The sequence below is a fragment of the Epinephelus lanceolatus genome, chromosome 17, assembly GCF_041903045.1.
Source record: "Epinephelus lanceolatus isolate andai-2023 chromosome 17, ASM4190304v1, whole genome shotgun sequence".
NCBI classification, from domain to species: Eukaryota; Metazoa; Chordata; class Actinopteri; order Perciformes; family Serranidae; genus Epinephelus; species Epinephelus lanceolatus.
The window spans coordinates 26,026,458-26,048,027 of NC_135750.1; the positions used below are offsets into that span (position 1 = coordinate 26,026,458).

The 21,570-nt window shown below is 41.3% G+C and overlaps 1 protein-coding gene across 2 annotated transcripts; it reads right to left on the reverse strand.

Moving 5' to 3' along the window:
• Positions 1 to 492: 492 nt before the first annotated feature.
• Positions 493 to 19,043, reverse strand: ppp1r21 (protein phosphatase 1, regulatory subunit 21). 2 transcript variants are annotated; one of them, XM_033613789.2, is made up of 22 exons: positions 18,358 to 19,043; positions 16,748 to 16,816; positions 15,882 to 15,998; positions 15,545 to 15,646; positions 15,268 to 15,432; positions 15,111 to 15,169; positions 14,770 to 14,864; positions 14,456 to 14,508; positions 12,777 to 12,926; positions 12,520 to 12,621; positions 12,333 to 12,421; positions 12,101 to 12,237; positions 8,204 to 8,296; positions 7,528 to 7,655; positions 6,760 to 6,909; positions 6,281 to 6,373; positions 5,164 to 5,418; positions 4,719 to 4,754; positions 4,462 to 4,578; positions 3,677 to 3,775; positions 2,732 to 2,860; positions 493 to 2,072 (listed from the first exon to the last, which is right to left on the reverse strand). In XM_033613789.2, the coding sequence occupies exons 1-22, from the start codon at positions 18,415 to 18,417 to the stop codon at positions 2,043 to 2,045; spliced, it is 2,328 nt and encodes a 775-aa protein (XP_033469680.2). In that variant the 5' UTR covers positions 18,418 to 19,043; the 3' UTR covers positions 493 to 2,042. The 2 variants fall into 2 exon arrangements, with proteins under 2 accessions (XP_033469680.2, XP_033469679.2); XM_033613788.2 differs by having other exon boundaries at positions 15,852 to 15,998; positions 18,358 to 19,042.
• Positions 19,044 to 21,570: the final 2,527 nt, after the last annotated feature.

Here is a 21,570-nt window from a genome sequence, read left to right on the forward strand (position 1 = left end):
GAAGTTCATAACAATTCACCATTTCAAGCAGGATATTTTTGCAGCCCACTTTTCCACCACTGAATGTCTCTTTTATATGTATATTTATTCCGCAGCCACTGTGCTTCTTGAATTACAAAGATGAAAACCACCATGTTATTGTTTTTTTAGTACTGGTCGAAACCTTTTGAATGCACAAATAAGTGGTGTTTTTTACTACTTTGACCCCTGTGTTCCAAGAGTACATGAAAGCATCATGAATCCAACTAAAATGACACAATATGTTTTTCCTTCCAAAACAAAGTGACGACATCAAACAGTAATCTTCCAGTTCTCATATGTCCAGTTCAGTGGTGCTGCCTCATTTCCCAGTGGTTAGGGTGTGTTACTGACTGGTTTTTTGTTTCAAATTATAGGCAATTTAGTTTCCTCCAAATCCCAGAAACACAGCACGAAAAGTTAGGTCAGACAGGATCATTATTAATAACCAGGCAACTCTAAGTACATGAGGCATTTATATGTTCAACAAGCTTTTTTTATTTTGCTTCACATATTTAAATGTGCTTTTGAACAGGTTACATTGTGAGAGTACAAGTATTATTTTTTATCAGTCCAAGGGGGGGGGGCGTTGGCAAATCTTCGTGACCAAAGGTTTGCTGGCAGGTGTAGACTGACAAACAAAGAGGTTTAGACGAACTGCTCATAACCACTGCTGGGCCTCTTCCTTCATTTTCCTCATGTCACTACAAGCCAAAGAAGCTCTAGTTTACTGTAAACTTTAACTGCACACTGCCATGACTCATGAATCAAGTTGTCTAAGCACCAGTTACAGTACGGGACAACCTCCCTCTGACACTTCCCCGTAATCTCTCCTTACTGGACCTCACTGGAGACACACATAAAACTAACTAAAGATTTTCCAAATTTAGTGGAAAATAAAAATTTGTAACCTCTGAATAAATGCCTTTGTGTATATATATATATATTTAGATTTTTTTTTTTTAGAAATTATACAGTACAATTATATCATGATTTGAAATGAGTGTATATTCACATTAACCCTTTTTGTCCATACATATTACAATATGAATTTAGAGACTATTGTGCCACACCAGGCTTCTAAGTGCACATCCACACTTACTTTGGTGATAAAAAGACTAATGTTACAAAGTAACTTCACAGAGACAGACTGACACCATTTTACGAGCTCTAACTTGTCCATCCTACCCTTTTGTCTCGGTAAACGCAGTTAATCAGTGCTTCAAGGCAGACATTTCTTCTCGTCTTTTTCCCACTCCCGGAGGACTGAAAACTTTCCAAAATGAGGAATGAATTCAAGTGTTTGTTAGTTTTTCAGTCAGGTTTTAAAGCTCTTTTTACAGAAGCTTTTGATGTATGCTTGTGTCATATGGGGTAGACATACAGGCTCTGGGAGCCACTTGCACATGTAATCTCAAATTTGATCTAAAAGAAAACAATCTAAGTGTAAAACAACATTCACATGTTGTAAAGCCTGGTGCCACAGTCACACTATGAGACAACACTCTGCACACTAAACAGCCACACCAACATTTACTCTGTTTGCCTGCTCCCACAGATAAGGAGTACGAATTTCATTTTCTCTCACATGTACGTTTAAAAGCAGGAAAAGTACACACACTGATCAACAGGGTTTGGTCTTCAAGTCTGAGCATTACCAACTTTAACTGTTCCTGCTGTTTATCTTCTTCTGTCTCTTTTGGGGGAAAAAGCTGTTTCTCTCCCACCCTGCTTTTGGACAAAAGGTCAAGCAGCAGCTTCCGGGACTGTTTCAGAAAGCATTTTCAGCAAATCATGTTGTAACTGGTGCTGTGACAAGGAAAACGGAAAAAAGAAGCTTCCTCAGTCAAACATGTTCAAGCCTCCACACAAGTTCACTGCCTGACAGTGGAGGAATCTGACGCTCATGTAGCCGTCCTGTGGTTTGGTGACAGTGGTGGTGTTGGTACCAGGATGTTGCTGGGAGGCTCCACGGACCAGATCCTTTGAGATGCCGCAATGGAGCCAGAGTTCAGATGGCAGCTCTAGCGACCTTTGTTCTTTTTGGCATTTCCCTAAAGGAAACAGAAAATACAAGCTCAGTTCTGCAAAAAATTAAATCGAGTAATTTCCGGGATTGCTACATCATTTTTAAACACTGTGTTGCATTCAAGTGCCGCAAGTTTAAGTAGCTCAGTTTTGTTTTGCATTCTGTTTCAAAATCTAAAAACATGCTGAGGCTAGTCTCGGGCCTTCAAGAGAAAATCACCACCTCTAACCCACAAACATGTTCTGTCCTGCACCTTCCCAACACGCAGTCATCTGTGTGCACACAAGCAGGAACATGCACGCTTAAAAAAACGGGCCTCCCCATTTCTGCGGCTTTAACTTAACGACTTCTTCAGATGGTTCCAGCAGGTGCTTTTCCCATCAGGCCCGGCAGCAACCACAACACCGTCGATGACCTCCCAGTTCAACCTCATAACTGACAGAAACTTTACAATGTCACATTTCACCGCCAAACCTGAAATGATCCTTCACACTCCCTGAAGCCGCTCGATTTTTATCACCCCTCTTTGATGATGGAGCTTTTAGATTTACTTACATGGAGAGTGACATCGTGTGACAGCTGAAAACAAAACCTGAGAGCGGAGCTACATTTTGAAAGGCGACTATTTTGAAAAGAGCTTGATTTAACAAAGATGAAAAGCAGACACAAAAGAAGGCGTTGTACCTTGCTGCCCAGTTTGAGCGTGTCGATTTCCTCTCTCTGCTTGCTCAAAGTCTCATTCATACTGCACAGGTGGTCGCTCATCATGCTGAGCTGGTCTTCATAGCTCCTCTTTGTTGTGGTCAGCTCATCCTGTACCAGACATCACAGTTACAGTGATACATGCACTGAATTTGATACTGCTCACGTAAACAGCATATTCAATTTGGATATTCCAAATCGGGCCTCTTTCTGAGTGTAGCATTTTCCAGTTAAGACATGTGGGATATGCTGATGTCATTCAGGTTTTAGGATCATTCTTTGGGAATTTGGAATATGCATCTCAATTAAGGCTTTTACCGCAGTTTGCAACACACAGCTTCTTGCCTGTTTACCATCAGCTCTGAGTGTTGTCATGGATGCACTTTACACAACCCAACAGTTTGCAAGGCCGCAATGGAGATGCATGCCCAAAAGAAAAGCCCACATTTCCGGATCGAATGGAGAAACACAGCAAGCTTTACACATTATGAAAGAGTTGGGTATTAACAGGTTTTTGGATAGGTGCAAATATTGCAATGCTGGCCTTTTCAGGAAGGTGGTTAAAGAAATGAAAGAGGGAGGCTGTACTTGCACGGTCAAACAAGTCTGCCACCGATGGAAAGCTTTGAAAAAATGCTATTCTGATGACCTTGCACTTTTCTACATTTTGATGTCATACACATCATATTATGGCACGTTAATCTTAGTATGAATGGCTGCATGTAGACAGGAACGTTAGTGGAATATTCATTTTCATTATCCATGTAAACAGCTCAGTAGGAATATTGTCTTTTTCACAGTAAGGGGGAAAAAAACCTGAATATTTTCTGCACATAAACAAAGTCAGTGAGAATGTTTTGTGAGTTGGGAGGAGGCCAGTGTCCATACTCAGACAGGAAGCTCTCTGATAATGAGACTACATTTTACCTGCAAGCGTGTGATGTTCTGATTAGCCAGTTTGACCTCCTCGCTCAGAGTCTCCCGTGATTTCTCTGCAATGGCTAATCTCTTGGCCAAAGCCCGACACTAGAAAGACAGAGGAAAAAAGAAAAAGAAAGTAAACAACTGCTGTCCCCTGATAGGTTTAACACATGACATGCACATTTTACAGATCTTTTTCAAAAGCTGCAATAAAGGTAGATATTCCTTTGAGTAATGGGTATATTTGAGGACAGCGTCAAAGCTAAATGCACAATTTGGAAAAACTGACAGTTTAATACCAGAGACAGCGACTCGAGATCAGGTGCATTCTTGTTGCTACGATACAAAACGTGGATGACTGACACGCCAGTTAGTCACAAGGCGACTGGATGTCACATAGAGAAGTATCCACATTCAGATCAAGCCTCAATGTAATACTAAAAATATAAGGTGTCAGTTTCTCAGTAAAAAAAAAAGAAAGGAAACTCTTAGTAATAATGGAGCTCAGAAACCATTTCCAAAGTACAAAGAGGAAAGAACAGAGAAACAAGGTTAACTTCTAGTTCAGCTTCTACACTCTCTGTTCTCAAGCAAATTTAAGAAGCAGACAAAAATAGCACGCATGAGGGGACAGGGCAAGTGACTGTTCTGCACTAAATGTTTTTGGACGTTTTAGTGGAGGTTGTAAAAGTTTCCGTATCTCTTCCCGGATGACATGCGATGTTAGAGAGGCCGCGTGCGATGAAAAGGTCAGTTCTTTGCAATAACAAGCAGCTTAGTTAGGGCTTCACCTCAGAGTGAAAGTGCACAGCTTTGCTGTCTGAAATCTGGAGCTGGGTGGTGAGCTCTCCCACTCTGGCCATGTAGTGAGTCTTTATCAGCTGCTCCCTGGACTCCTCGTCTCCCACCTGCAAACGCAGACACAACATCCAGCTAGATAAGATTTCTTTTCCCTCTGGAAAGCATTATGATCTTTACATTTATTTTCTTTTTTTATTTAGGAGCTCTTTATTTAGTATGTTAATTAGTTGAGTGTTTGACAACTCACATGCTCAACTGTTGGTGTTGTGCACAACATGCCAACCTGGTGACAAGACACAAAAGAGAAACAAGTCAGGAACTTCAAAACAGGAAACCCACTTCAAACACAAACAGGCCTCCAACACTGTTAGGACAGACTAGCATGCAAGAGATAATAACAACAAAAGCTAATACACAAGCAGAACAGACTAGTGAGTCAAACTGCCCTGGACTGTGACTGCACTGTGAACTCTGCACTCACATGCATAAACAACAGTATTCTTCTATTGTACCGCATCAGCACATCGGGAAGTCTGACTTTTATTAAGCAAAAACTTGCTTAGCGTGGGAGCTACAAGAAAAGAACGATAATACTCCCTTTGTTGAAGCAAATCAGACACCAGTGCCATGAGCAGAAAATACCCTCTGCAAGCAAAAACTAACAAGTACAGCAGCCAATGGAGTGACTGTACCAGGCTGGTGCACAGCGTAGTCTCTTTTCCCACAGCCTTCTGCTCCTTCTCTGCATCCTCATGGCTCTGTGCGAGCGTGCTGGCTGCAGCTGGCTGCGAGTTTGGACTTCCCCCTAGAGTTGCCGCGAGCTGCGCTTCCAGCTCCGCAATGCGCTGGTTCTCCTTTTCCAACCGCACCTTCCCCAGCTGGGCTTCCAGGAGCCAGTGCTCCTTCTCCTGCTCCAACCGAGCGATCTTCTCCTGGCTCTGCTGCACCTGTGGAAGGCCAACAGGGAGAGGAGAGGGTTGGACAGTGAGCTTGTGGGAAGAGGGCTGAGCGAAGGTTGGGAGAAGTGGAGGGGCAGCAGTATTTAGGAGGAAATGAGGAAACTATAAAACAAAGCAGTTTGTAATTGTACAATCTGAGTAGGGGCTTAACATTTTTGATCTGATCAAAATAAAATAAAATTTGTGAAAGATGAGGTCATGTTTGGTCGAGTTTATCTGTATCTTTGTATTATCTAATATCAGTGATTTGCCCCAATGCCTTAGTCTTTAAAGGTCCTAAGGTCCTTTAGCCTCCAAGTCTTCCAAATGCTAGAGGCTTAAATGGCAAAATCACAAAAAGCTCTATCTTTATACAATAATTTTGTGACTATGTACTTCACAATTAACTTGAATGCTGAAATGACACATTGAAGCATGTAGATGGAGACACATTTACAAAGAGAAAACCCTTTGAACTTGCTCAGGACAGAACATGCAGGCACTCGCTGGCCAAGCTTCTCAATTCCTCACACCCTGTCCCTACAGAGCAACTCCTCTGAAATATTACATAACTGTATTATTATGAGACAGAATCCTGCACTTGTTAAAGACTTTCTTTACTTTTATGACCAGCTATCTTCTCATGAACGACTGAAATATACAAAAATAATTGCATGTGGAACCATTTTTACTTTATCTTAATGTTATTACACCACTGCCTTTAGGGCAGCAAGACCTGGCTGGCACACTGACTTATACATGCTCACACTGTCCACATTACACAGAGTGCCTTTTTGGGAAATGATGAGCAAAATCTTCAGTCGATTCTAAACCAACGGAAACGGTTTAAAGGAAGAGTTTTGTGTCATACCTGCTGAGTGAGCCCTTCTCTGCTCTCGGTGGAGCTGGTGAGTATACGACGGTTTGACAGGGCTTCTCTGTATGGAACAGACTGCGGTCTGGCCTGAGTGAAGAAACAACAGTGGGAAAATGTCCATTTAATTTAATTTGTATACTATTTCATTTTATTTATATACTATTTTATTTCTGTTTTATACTGTACTTAAAATCTTTTCCACAGAAAAGAAAAAACAAAGAATAAAAGCAAAGCAAGTCATAAAATACAGGGGCAATAAAATACTGATAAAAGTAAAACATAAACTGACAAAAGCGAACAGATAAAACTCGATGAAACATGAAATATTTACAAAAGCAATTTAAAAGACATTGCAGATGTAGTCTTTGTAATCTCAATGGGCCCAAACTTCAATAGTCTGGGAGCTTTAACTGTACATGCTCGGTCACCAGCCAGGACCTTGTAATAGCCAGCAGATCTGGGCCTATACGAACCTTTTTGATTGCACTGAAATAGGCAGCTGCTTTCTTTTTGTTGGCCAGCATACTCTCTGCTTGCAAGGGGTTGAGGGCTGCTGTGCTGCCTCTTGGACTGTAGCCCGATGATGTGAAGAAGTCCAAGTTGTTGCTGAAGAAAGTGGCAATCTGCAACAAAACAGTAACATGATGTCTCATATCATGAAAACGAAAGAGATCTTTGCAGCCTCCTTCGCTAAAGCAACGTTAATTAGTGCCTACATATCTCAACGCAGATACTCAGCATTCTGTTTAGCCTCAAATTAACCAGTGTGTTTACAGCAGAGAGATGATTACACCACCAAGTGTCCAGGATGATAAATGTCTGAGCAATTAAGCTTTTGCCTGCAGAGATGATCACTCTGAAAGCACAGCTCGCTCCACACATCCCGTGCCAGCGTGTTATTCAACGCTGCAACCCACCGGACTGTGCCTCCCATCAGCAGACACATCTCAGCCAACGCTTCATTTGACTCACAAAGAGAAATCATTTATCCCTTTGCTCTGACTGGGGAGCAGCTGTACAAACTGTGAGCTGGACAGTACCTTTGCACGTTTGACCGCTGCCCACCTGAGTCCTGTCGTTCTGTGGTGGCAAAATTACCAAAGTGATCCAGTTGCGGTGAAATCTCACTGCTACTTACAACTGAGCTTTTGTGTATTACAGCTCACACATAACACTCTCTGTTTGAAGATGTGCTATAAAGGATATTAGCCTGGCTGCTGCCTGCCCCCTGTTGGCTGTACCTTGCCGGTGCTGCTGGTCAGAGAACCCAAAGATCCCAGCAGACACTCTGTGGTGGTAGAGAGCTTCTGTGTGACAGTGGGGAGCTCCTTCTCTAATCCGGCTTTCTGGTTGTAGTGCTTTGACATCTCTGGACATACAGGGAAGAAAGAGAGCAGCAGGAGAGGCATTTGTGGCATCTATTGGCTTTGAGTCCCATCTTCTGCTTCAACAACTACATTTTTATCATCTTTTGAGATCACAGGCGGCTTTTTTGTGACGCTCCCTTACTGTTTGGTACGTAAATGATGTGTTACATATTGTAGATACTGTGAAACTACACGCCTTTAGTGTATATTTGCACATAATCACTGTCCCCACAAGAACCAAGACAAAGCTACAAATTACACAAACACACTCAGCTAAGTGTGTCAGCTGTACACATAAGTGACTCTTCTCTGCCAGAGAGCACTAAATTACACTTTCATTTGGCACCGCAGTGTGATAGAAGCTACACTAAAGCCTCTGCTTATTTACTCCTCAAAAGCTGGGCTGGTGGGTATTGTCATGAAAACAGAAAATTATTCTAACTTTTATGAATGGCATCAGCAGCTAGGCGGTTACGTGAGGGAATCGTTGTGCTGTGTCACATTGGCTGTGAATGGCTGCGGATAATAAGTGGCTCACGGTGCTGCTCACCTTTAATGGCATCGTGAAGACTATGTAGGCAGGCAGCCAGCTGGGTGAAGACAGCTGAGGTGCTGCTCTGTGGCATGGCATCCTGCCGAACACCTGAGACACATTGCACACGTTTGTAATACAAGCACATCATATCACTTCACATGCAGCGCTCGTTCTTTCCATATAATCAAGTACTTCAAAGAAAATATGATCATTCACATTCATTTGTGAAGTATTTTTTCTAATTACATATTAGCTGGGATGATGACAGAAGTTTTAGGCAAAAAGATATCAAACGTTCACCAGATCCAGAAAAAAAGCTCAGGGCCTAACCTGACATTTTAAAGGGACAGTTCACCCCACAATCAAAAATATTTTTGATTGTTTTGGTGTGAGTTGGGTTGCCGAGTGTTGGAGTTATCGCCCGTAAAGATGTCTGCCTTCTATAGAATATAATGGGACTGGATGGCACTCGTCTTGTGGTGCTCAAAGCACAGAAAACAATATATTAAAGAAACTTAACGGCAATATCTCTTTCCAGAAATGATGACCTGGTACTCAAGATAATCCACAGACCTCTTTGTTAGCGGTTTCATGTCGGAACTATTTCCTTTCTACCAAAGCACACCTGCCAACTGTACTGTATCACAGCACAGAAGGAAGCATGTATCTACTGCTAAGGGTGTAACGATCCATCGCACTGGATTGATATATCCATTAAATGATCAACGATCCAATGTCATCAATGCCAAGAGTAAACGTCGATACTGATCGTCGGCTTTAGGATACATTTTAATTTAAAAGTCTGTGTCACTGTCAGACAGCAACAGGCAGACAGCAAGCAGCCCAGAGAGAGACTATGAGGATAACGTTATTTACTCAGGAATAAATCAGCAGTGTGGAAATATTTTCAACAGACAGAGCGCATGCCATAAGTAAACAATGCCTGGACAGACATCTCACTGTGCCAACTTCTCACTACAGCCACATTAGCTGCTCTGTTTAAATAATGTTCGGCTCAAAAAATCTGCATGCAGACTGAAATTCAACCAAGCTGTTCTGTTGAGAGATGCGCTGACTTAAACCAACGGTGAATATAAAAACAATAAAGTTACATGTAATTTGTTAAACTACGTGCAGAGGACAAAAAGTCTGCTAGCCTCTAGGCTAATTTATGCAAAAGAAAATAATGGGTCACCAGCAAAAACAATTGTTCTGTCCATGAACCTTGACAGTTGTTACTGAGCTGAAATTGATACTTTTGTTAAACGATGTTGTTGTTAGTCCATGTTTGATGGCTGTTCTGAGAAGTCTGCCTTCAGGGCTTTAAGCCAGATATACAGTACAGGCCAAAAGTTTGGACACACCTTCTCATTCAATGCGTTTTCTTTATTTTCATGACTATTTACATTGTAGATTCTCACTGAAGGCATCAAAACTATGAATGAACAAATGTGGAGTTATGTACTTAACAAAAAAAGGTGAAATAACTGAAAACATGTTTTATATTCTAGTTTCTTCAAAATAGCCACCCTTTGCTCTGATTACTGCTTTGCACACTCTTGGCATTCTCTCGATGAGCTTCGAGAGGTAGTCACCTGAAATGGTTTCCACTTCACAGGTGTGCCTTATCAGGGTTAATTAGTGGAATTTCTTGCTTTATCAATGGGGTTGGGACCATCAGTTGTGTTGTGCAGAAGTCAGGTTAATACACAGCCGACAGCCCTATTGGACAACTGTTAAAATTCATATTATGGCAAGAACCAATCAACTAACTAAAGAAAAACGAGTGGCCATCATTACTTTAAGAAATGAAGGTCAGTCAGTCCGGAAAATTGCAAAAACTTTAAATGTGTCCCCAAGTGGAGTCGCAAAAACCATCAAGCACTACAATGAAACTGGCACACATGAGGACATGAGTCACCAGCCTCAGAAATTGCAAGTTAACAGCAGCTCAGATCAGAGACCAGATGAATGCCACACAGAGTTCTAGCAGCACACCCATCTCTAGAACAACTGTTAAGAGGAGACTGCGCGAATCAGGCCTTCATGGTCAAATAGCTGCTAGGAAACCACTGCTAAGGAGAGGCAACAAGCAGAAGAGATTTGTTTGGGCCAAGAAACACAAGGAATGGACATTAGACCAGTGGAAATCTGTGCTTTGGTCTGATGAGTCCAAATTTGAGATCTTTGGTTCCAACCGCCGTGTCTTTGTGAGACGCAGAAAAGGTGAACGGATGGATTCCACATGCCTGGTTCCCACTGTGAAGCATGGAGGTGGAGGTGTGATGGTGTGGGGGTGTTTTGCTGGTGACACTGTTGGGGATTTATTCAAAATTGAAGGCACACTGAACCAGCATGGCTACCACAGCATCCTGCAGCGACATGCCATCCCATCCGGTTTGCGTTTAGTTGGACGATCATTTATTTTTCAACAGGACAATGACCCCAAACACACCTCCAGGCTGTGTAAGGGCTATTTGACCAAGAAGGAGAGTGATGGAGTGCTGCAGCAGATGACCTGGCCTCCACAGTCACCGGACCTGAACCCAATCGAGATGGTTTGGGGTGAGCTGGACCGCAGAGTGAAGGCAAAGGGGCCAACAAGTGCTAAACACCTCTGGGAACTCCTTCAAGACTGTTGGAAAACCATTTCAGGTGACTACCTCTTGAAGCTCATGGAGAGAATGCCAAGAGTGTGCAAAGCAGTAATCAGAGCAAAGGGTGGCTATTTTGAAGAAACTAGAATATGAAACATGTTTTCAGTTATTTCACTTTTTTTTGTTAAGTACATAACTCCACATGTGTTCATTCATAGTTTTGATGCCTTCAGTGAGAATCTACAATGTAAATAGTCATGAAAATAAAGAAAACGCATTGAATGAGAAGGTGTGTCCAAACTTTTGGCCTGTACTGTACCTCAAGTTTTAGGAAACAGATGATGGCTTGGGTTAAAACTAAAATATTTCTGCCAGAAACGTCTCTCTGGCAGACAGCCCTGGAGGTTAACTAATCCAAAGTGCTGTTTTATGTGTGCTAGTGGAGTCAGTTTGAAGTAAACTTTACTGCACTTAGGCGGTTACTATTTCTGACATTACTTATGTGTTGCTTCTATATTTAATGGCCAAAAGTATAAAAGGAGGAGTAGCAGCTTCTTCTGTAACAGACTGTGTTAAATGGGCAGATAAAATAGTCTCATGTTGATCACTGGCCCTCTAATCGCATTGAATCGAAATCGTATCGCAGCAGACTTTGTAATATCAGCATATATCATATTGTTGTCCAAAGAATCAATGTAATATCTTACTGTGGTAATTTACACCCCTCTCTACTGCTAGCTTACCTAGCACCACTGAGCTAGCTAATGTTACATCTCATCCAAGGAGGACGCCATTTATGTGTAAATTTAGCACTTTCAAGACCACTTCTCGTTCATGAAGAGATTCCTTTTTTCCTTCTGTGTGATGGTATGGTTGGTGGGTGTAGTTTAGTAGAAAGAAAACAACAAGGTCTGTGGATTATCTTGAGTAACTGCGTCATTTTTTCTGGAAGTTGTTACGTTTTTGACTGTATTTTTTTTTTGCGCTTTGAGCACCACAAGCTGAGTGCCATCTAGTTTCAATATATTGGAAAGAAGGCAGACATCTCTACGGCCAGTATCTCCAACACTGGGCAACGCACAACAAAAATACCTAGACTGATAAATAGCACTAAAGGTGAAAGGAAAAATATGTATTTTTGATTTGAAGGTGAAGTGTCCCTTTAAGCTAAAAACACATAAACACACAAGCCACACACTCAATGTTTTAACTCTCTCTCTTTTAAAAAAAAAAAGTTTATCAACTAATCTGTGAGAAATAGCACATTATATATTCATATATCATATATTGTATATTTCTGCGTATGTTATCTTACTGGGTAAGGCCAAAAGGGTAATGTAGCTCTGCAGTTTCTCAAACACAGAAGTTACTCTCTTCATGTCACTTTGCAACTCCTGGTTTTTCACACTGAGGGCAGCAGTACAAAGAGGTGCGTCGCACTCTTCTTCCAGGCTGAGAAGAGAAGAGAAGATCAATACAGCCTCCTCCACTCCATTTTTCTATCTGTGACACACACACACACACACACACACACACACAGCACTGACCTTTTCAGCTGGTAGGGAAGAATCTTTTGCAGAAAGTGGGTGTATGAGGAGAAATTATCAGCAAAGCTCTTCAGCTTGACCACAGTCTCCTTAAATTCAAGAAAAAAAAGACACACAATAAGAGGCTGGTTCTAAGCGAACACCATGAACAAGCCCACACAATGTCTCAGTCCAAAACATCACTCACCAGTATTGTAACGGTGTCCTCTGTGATGCTTTGGTGTAACTGCAGGAAGCTGTCCTCCAGGGGGCGCACATAGGCTGCATTCTCATGTAGATACTGAGAGAACTAGATAGAGGGGGAAATCGTATATTTGAGTTTACACACTGAACACAGAAATACATTTTATGAGTAAACCCTCTGCTACTGTCTTTTATGGCTAACATTGTTGTACATCTGTTATATGATAGGCAGGTTGTATTTCTTGTGTACGGCTGCCTCACCTTCTGGTTAAGAGGGGAGATGGGCTCGATGGAAGAGTCCAAAGGATAGATGTGCACTCTCTGTTCTGTGTAGGAGTGAAAGTTTAACAGCGCAGCCACCAAGTCCTGGATAAAGCTCAGGGCCTGACCTGCCAAGTCCCGGGCTTTAAGCTGAAACCAGAGAAAGGTCACGCTCAGTGTCTCTGAAGAAATCCAGCTGGATCAATACATCTGTAACATACTGTTTGTATTTCTGACAAACCAGTAGAGGATTAACTGATCAATCAAAAAAAAAAATCAACAACTTATAACTATTAATTGCTAATAATTTAAGTCATTTTTTAGTAAAAATAACAAAATGTGCCAAGTTCCAGCTAATACATTGTGTGTTTTTGATATATTTCTTTATCTTAATTAATAGTAATTTTAATGTATTTGGGTTTTGGACTGTTAACCCCCATTTCCGCTGAGCAGTACGGTACAGTTCAGGTTGGTATGCTTCTTTTCCGTTTCCACTGTGAAAAGTTGTGGATGGTACCGATGGAACCGTTCCTAACCGTCCCCATTTTTGGTCACCCTTCTGTTGGGGTACCTAGCACACAGATCTGGTACTAAAAGGTGGAGCTGTGAACACTGCAGTCCGTTGACTGGTCAATAGTGGACGGTCACTCTGCTCAGGGCTGAGTTGTGGCTCCTTTTGAGGCTCATGTAACCACTGTTCATACCATGGAGAGCTTAGTAAACTGTAGCTATAAAATGAAAGGATGTTTTGTTGCCTCTCACAGCAGCTGGAGTTGGATAAAAAATAATTTAATTCAGTGGGCCAACTGCCGGCAACTTTTAAGGTGGAACGTTTATTTGTTAAGTTATTCAATGTATGAGCTGATGACATGAATTAATCAACACCCCTTAAATCACTGTGACAACTCTGACCATTACTTTAGTTTTTATATGACATACACTTTTAATAATGAGTGGATCTTCAAGCATTTACAAATCTACATTAATTTTGACTGGGTTATGTGAACTGCATATATTCTAATCCTCACTCGGAGAAAAAAAAGCGAAGCGTCGTTCTGTGGGCTACAGCAACACAAAACCCCTGCGCCTGCCTTAGAAGGACGAAAATGCACAAACCCGCTATTTTTAAACATCCCACGAAGAGAGAGACTCTCATTGCAGCCTGTTTTATATGAAAATGTCGGCGTGTATGCATGTAAAAAATAATAAACTAAAAAAAATGTAGCTCTGTAGACAATTAACAATAAATGAGACTTCCATCTGTGTCACTGGTGAAGAGCCAGGAAATACAGTGAGTGTTGGACGGAGCAGTGAGTGACAACCACCCCGCCCACATTTAAGCGTACTGTGTGCGGTGGAAACGCTAGGGTCTAGGTACCATGTCTGAAGGGTTACTTTTGGTTCCAAAGGTACCGTACCAAAAGTGATTGGTGGAAACAGGGCTTTACTCCTTCCTTGCTAAGTTATTGGTTTAAAAGTTTATTGGTTTAAAAAATACTTTTTTTTTTTTAAAGAGAAAATGTTGAAAATAATGTGTTGCAATGAGGGAATATTACTGTAAGTGTAGACAACAGTGAATAACCTGTAATGATAAATAACAAGTTTTTTTCATTGAACTAATGATAAACGCCTGGGCGCTATAACCCCAAAAAAAAAATCTGGTCTGTTGTCTCACTCACCTGGTGCCTTCGATTGTGTGGCGGCACATTTAGGCTGTTGTAGTCACTAAATTCTGCAGGATAGAAAAGAAAGCAGTTAAACCAGAGCAGATCCTCAGTCCCTGCACTGAACTTTATTGACTCAACAAACACAGCTTAAATGGTTTAGCCTCCTGCCTTCTTACGTGCAATATTACAGTTTGGTGTAGCATTACAGTATTTACTCCTGGGCAGAATGGTGTTATGGTATCAGTGACAGACATAAATGTTCTCAAATAGATGTCTGCGTTGTAGCAGACTGTTTTTGTCCGAGTGGCTCGGTGCCAGATACTCACTGGTGTCATTAAAGGGCACTTTCTCCTGGATAACACTGCTGCTTTGTTTCACCTGTCTGTTCAGCTCTGCTTGGCACCGCCTCAACTGTTGCTGACTGCAGAAAGAGAGCAAACAAAAGACTTTAATGGATTCAATTATGCATTTTGCTTGGTTAATCAATTTAATGTGGTTTGAGAATCATAACTGCAGTACAAGAAAACATAGGTTAATATCAAATAGAAAAATAAGAAAGGATGCTGGTATGAATGTACGCCCTATATGCAAATCACCCTTCTGGGTTTCTGACACCATATTAGTGACTTAAATTACTCTTTAACTCCAAATAAAAGGGAGAACGTACCACTCTTCTGTTCGCATTCTGCACTCTTTTGCCTCCCTCTCCAGGGTCTGTGCTTTCAGCTAACAGGAGATAAGAAAAATAAACACACTTTAATACACTTTATCAAAACTGAAAATTACATAATGTACTTCATTCTTCTCCTGCGGCTCATCCTCACCTCTAAACGTGCCTTGTCACTCTGCAGCCGCTCGATTGTTTCCATGTACTTAGTGGTGAGTCCATCCACAACAGCCTGGTGCTGCTCGGAATCTCTCTCGAGCTCCTGTAGTCGTGTCGTCAGCTCAGCTTCCTGCCTCCTGTGCCGCTCGTCTGCTTCATAGAACTGATGCGTACACAGCAGAAAACAGAGCAATCGCATGGAAGGTCTCCCCACTGCATTAACTTTATATACAAAACAATGACAGACCAATTGTTAACACGCTGTGGCTGCTTACTTGGATATGAAGGCGCTCATTTTCTTCTATCTTTTTCTGCAGGTCTTCATCAAAAACACTCTGTGTCTCCAGGCCGTGCTGTGAGGGAGAGTCTGCTTTACTCTGGGGGAGGAAGAGATAAAATAGGGGCTGCTTATCATGATCTTTTGGCTCTACAAACATTACTGTTTAATCATTATCACTGTCATTTCATAATCACCCTTACAACTGATCTTTCTGCTACCAGACTAATTTCATGACTATGGGAATACACCCTCTTCCCTTTACCAAGCTATGTATCCTTTCCCTTATTCCCCCTTATGATCACCTTCCCCTTTTTGCCCTTGGCTTCACTGACAGCTAGCTCCTCTTGCAGTAGCTCCACTCTCTTGGCCAGCTGTTGATTCCTGAAGCTGAGACTGTCCATCTCCTGCTCCTGCTTCCTCAGGGTCTGGTCCCGCTGCTTCAGCTGATCCTGATGAGGATAACAGAGACACATGTTGAGCATAAACTTGCTGTACATGTCTTCATTACTTCTTATAAACCAGCACATTAAGCAAATCAATAACTCAAAATCATGAAGACATCACTCTATGTACTGATGCAGAACTTGCTTTGATTGAAAAAAGACTCTCTAGCGAATGTGGTAGAGCTGACAGAGTGCTGCAGGGGTGACGTTTTTTGTAGGCTGATGCCAGGTTGGCATCACCCTGGTTCTCACGACACAAAAAAGTAATGAGATTTTTCCAGTCGATTTTGGATTGCAGAACATACAGTAAACATTGTAGCAAACAGAAGTTTATGATACTTAAACATTCTGTTCAGCAAGATAATTTTCACACATGAACACCACTTTAATGACTCTGAAAGGAAGGAACCAGAAGAGCTAAAATGCTAACTCAGCTACGCCGTTTCAAGACTCATTCTTACACCACTCTGTTATGCAACTGCAACGTAAATGAACAGCAACAGTGCAATAAGTACTGGCCAGATGAGGTGACCATCTGGATTTGTTAAGCAAATACATAATCATATTTTTTTTACAACACCTCTCCATTAGGCCTGATGATTAGCCTGGCTACCTGATGATGTACTTATTCAGAAACAGACAGAATAACAGTTTGTGATAAAAATCTGGAATCCCAAAAACAGAGTAAACAGTGAAGTTGTACATTACAGCTGTGGATCAGAAATATTTTTTTTCTGTTGTATGTGTTACTTTACCTTATATGAGGCAGAGTTGGCCTGTTCATCCACAACTCCCTTCTTCAGCACCTGGTTCTGTGCACGGAGCTGTGAAAACATACAAAAGAAAATGCTAAGACATAAGACATAAATGCAATACAAAACGTTCTTTGACCCTGCTTGGCTTGATCTCACTTGTAAAAGAGGTTTTGATCTCAATGTGACATCCTAGTTGAATACAGGTTATATGTTATCAATGGGCAGGAATGAAATGAAAGGCAGTTTTCAAAACAAGAATAATGTGTTATGGACACAGCATCGTGAGGTGAATTCACATTTGCCTTTGCACAGAAAATCTCTCTCAAATGCTTATGTGTGGTTGCTGCTTTTTCATCCTATTCTGCATAACACAGTCAAGTCACCAAAATGTTTAAAACCCAAAGCTCGTTACTGCATAACTTGTGGTCTTTGACACATGTATACTTAATTAAGCAGAAGGGCAGCATGTGTGACAGTTACACAGTCAGCACTTTCTGAGCAGGATATGGTGCTTGGCTAACGGGGAGATCAGAGTTAAACAGGAAACAGCACACACTCCCCGTGCTGTCAGCTGACACAGAAACAAAGGGCACAAACAGCTCACGATAGAAAATGCAGACTCAAAGGCTTGACTGTGTCTTAACTGTCACTTGTTAATGAATTAATCTTTAAAGTAGCTTACAGCACTTGAACACAGCATGATCATTAGCTACTTAACATGTCAAATGCAGCAGCATGTAAATGACAACATTCAATCTAAAACATGCCATGATAACCCCAATCCTATAACATATCTGGTTTTATTCTTTATTCATCATCATATCAGTATACATTCAGTTACTTATATGTTTACTAAATGTGTCTTTTATTTTCCTTCTCAACTTGTTTTCTATGTGCAATTACCGGAAAATGGTTGTAAATTAAGATACAGTATTATGATCCCATGTGGGACTGGCCAAATGCATGACACTAGAATAACTTTAAGAAATTTAAAATTAAAATGAAGATGCACCTGACTTAATCTACCTCAAATCATGACAGGTGTGATGATCATGATGACTCAGTTTACGTGAAAACTGTCTCAAAGAGCTGTGCTGATTCAACAAAATGGTCATTTTGGAGGCTGTAGTTTGTATTGTGTTGTACTACCTGTGCTATTTTATTAAGAACACTCGTCTCAGTCTGAGGAAATTTGACTGTACCACCAACTACATCTTCCAAAATGACCATAAAGTTCGTGGTAAAATCACCTCATCTCTAAAACAATATAACCTTAATGACAGCAGGATTTATTGCGGGGCTATAATATCGGCTAGATCACATTAGTTTTAGCTAAGTGTCATAAACTCCCAGTTGAGTCTATCTCCTTGCACTGGCATGAGGTCAGCTTCAACTATGGTATCCACTATTCCTGTAACGTTATAGTACATGTGTAAATATATTTAAATGGAAACTGTCATCGATTATTGATGCGTTAGTGATACAATGTTGGTGGCTAATGCTAATAACACATTGGGAGCGTCTGTGCTCCAGCCTTGTAAGTACTGTGTATTTAGCAATGACAGCTAACTTTATTATCATTTAATGGGTGGACAAAGAAAGTGTTTTACCTTGGAGTACTCCTGTGCCAGCTTGCTGTATTTTGTTTGCAGGTCTGTAACGTTAGCCATTGTCGCTGGTAACGTTATTCCGTCGCTAACCGTTGATGCTGGAAAACGGTTTCCTAGCTAGCCCGGCTAGCTGGTGGTTGTACGGTTAGCTTGCTCGAGACCGCTCGCGCTGCTTTAAATGTTAACGGTGGACACGGTGAGCTTTAACCCAGCTAACTCAGGTTAGCTAGTTCACTGTTATTACTGAGTAATTCAGGGAGGCTTGTTCCGTTACTTGGTAAAATTAACCGCGAAAACATTGTGACAAAGGGACGGTCATGAGTCCCGGAAAAAGAAGTGGTTGGTGGTCATCTGATATGCGCTAACTTCTAAAGCCGGGACGCAACAATGTTTTAAGTTAGCGCTATTAGCAGTGACAGAGCTTGCTAGCTAGCTGGCTAGCCAACAGCTAACTAGCTATGTAGCAAAACAAATCCCTACACCGAGTCACACATGCAGGTCATGTTATGTGACAGCAGCCGTGTAGCACGCTGCGTCCGCAAATCGTATTACAGGTTGAGTTTAGCTGCTGCTAAGCTAGTCCAGCAGCCATGACAAACCATTCATCTGGAGGAATACTTTCATTTTCTAAGCAGCAAATTCTTCCTCGAATGAGATCCGACCACAGACACAAGCGCCGAGGTCAAAGTTCACCAAACAGAGAAGTGGTGAGCTGGTGTAAACAGGGCGCCGCCTAGCGTTTGATTGTCTGAAGTAAGCTAGATAGATAGATAGATAGATATCAAAATATATATCAAATATAAATATCAAATATAAAATAAATATAAACATATATAAAGTTCACTCAGTGTTTGTGAACATGAGCCAGAAACCAGAGACGTAAGTTCCAAACTTGTGATGTCATCAGGTATACAGTCTGTAGCCTGATTTTGTGGACCCAGAGACAGCTTGTTTTCTTTTTTATTCCCAAATAAGATTTATTCTTTATTTCATTATTGCAGTGTTGTCAGTTATGAAACTGAAAATGTACTCATATACTCAGAACATTCCCCTGGGTGCTCTCAGTGTCATCTATGACGTCTCTCCCAATCCGTTGTCTGTGTAGCAGCTCCAGACTTTATACCCTTTGCCACCACACATTTTCAGTTCTCATCACAACGTTTTAGTACTCTAGGTTTTTGATTTAGTAGACATTTGGTCATGTTAATTAATATTTTTGGACTGTCTTAAGACCACAGGAAAAACATGTACAAATTTTGAAAATGGGCATAGTTCCTCCTTAATACAGGGAAGTCAAATTTAAAGAACAAGAAAAACAGACAGGTACACATTTTTACATTACACTGGTGAAATACACTGTAATATATTGTACCCATTTGTACATTTGTTTGTTTAGGTGATTATAGGAAGGTCTGATTATGATATTAGAGATACTATTACTATTATTACATCCTCCCCTCTCCCTTTAACTAGAGCTAATGCCATTTACAATTAAGTGCTGTGATGTCACTGTTAAATTATTTACTACTGAGTTTCAGTGTGGTAAGGGTTGCATTAACAAAAACAAGGTCAGAAATCACAAGTGGGTTGCAGCACTCTGAAAGATAGTCTCTGTGATTCCCCTTTAAAACGCACATGACCTCGTTTAGACTGGAAGTGAAATGACATGTTACTAATGCAGCCATCACTGCTCAAATCCTACAAGATTAATTTCACCTAATCCATAATAATCTCTTTATATTTTCACCACACAGTATTAGTGTCTTTAAAGAAATCATAACTGTGGAGTTGTTGTTTTATCAGCTGTTAAATTTGTGACATGCTAAATATTTACTAAAAGGATTTACTTGAATGTTTTGCACGGAAGGAATACGTTTCCTCTGCTGCTGTTTCACTATTCCTGATCTTAAATGCATACAGGCAAAACACAAACTCTCTGACACGCACACCACAGCCAGTGGCTCCAGCATTGTCTGGTTGCCTGGCAACTGTCGGCGTGGCGTGGTTGCTAGGGCCGTGTGGGAGGGGGGGAGGTGATGCTGCTCTGATTTCCAGCTGAATTGAGGCAGTCAGTAGGGAGAAGCCCCCCTCTTCCAGTCGACACACAGGACTCTATTGAACAATAGAGCTGTGCCAATGGGCCTGAGGCTAGTCAGACAAGCCCTTGTTCAGGGTCACACTGTGTTCATCCCACAGTCCTCCATGACTAATTAACTTACAGCAAAGAGTGTCGTTAGGACATCTGATGATGCATCCATCACTGGCACAGCCCTGGAATTTACATTAATGTGAGGTGCATTTCTGGCAGTCTGCCATGTTGGTGCATTCAGAAGACATGCAGGAGAAAAAGAGAAAGTGTGGTGGAGCCGCCACACGTAGTGCTGAGCACAGCTTGTGCAGTCAAAACAGCTCTGAACTGCTGGTCTTGGTGGGAAATATTTGCCAGCTGTAACATGGTTATGTGAAAACTGAGAAAGCAGCCACATGGAGAGGTAGCTATTCTAAAGAGTAGACTATTATTAGGAAGGAGTTCGATCTTGTGGCCTTCACAGCAGGTGGCAATGTTGATCAAAAATGTAGCCGGTGTAGGCTACTAATGTAAAGTGATGGCATTCTTGTGTAGTGGAGGAGAGTTTGGAGGGTAGAGAATGTGTCATTTGCAGTGATATAATGCTGAAGTCGAGCTGCTGCTCAGACTGGAATAAAACGATGCTCACAGTAATAACAAGAACAGGTTTTTATTAATATTTTGTAATACCATATATAATGCAATTGCATATCTTTGGCGAAAATAAATCTTATAAACATTTTATCAACAGAGGTTAGCATACAAAAACCAAAAGGTGTGTCGGTCCAATAGACATGGCAGACAACTGACACAAACTGATACTGGGTTGGCAGCTTTGTCAAATGCAACAAAATGTTCATCATACCCTTAGGAACTGCAACAGAATTTTGAGAATCACATAATCAATATTTAATAACAGCCGTTGAGCGATAAAGCAACTGGGGTTTGAGTTGGGTAAGCCCGACCCCAAAATGTTTAGGTAGCTCATCCACAGATCTGACTCAGTGTCACTTAGAGACCAACATAACGCTTCATTTGCAAGTGCTACAGAAAAAAGAGTGACATTTCCCTCAACGAGTCTCTCTATAATTTCTCTGCAGTTGTCGTTATACTTAAATGTAGGTCTGAGACTATGCAGCAGCAGC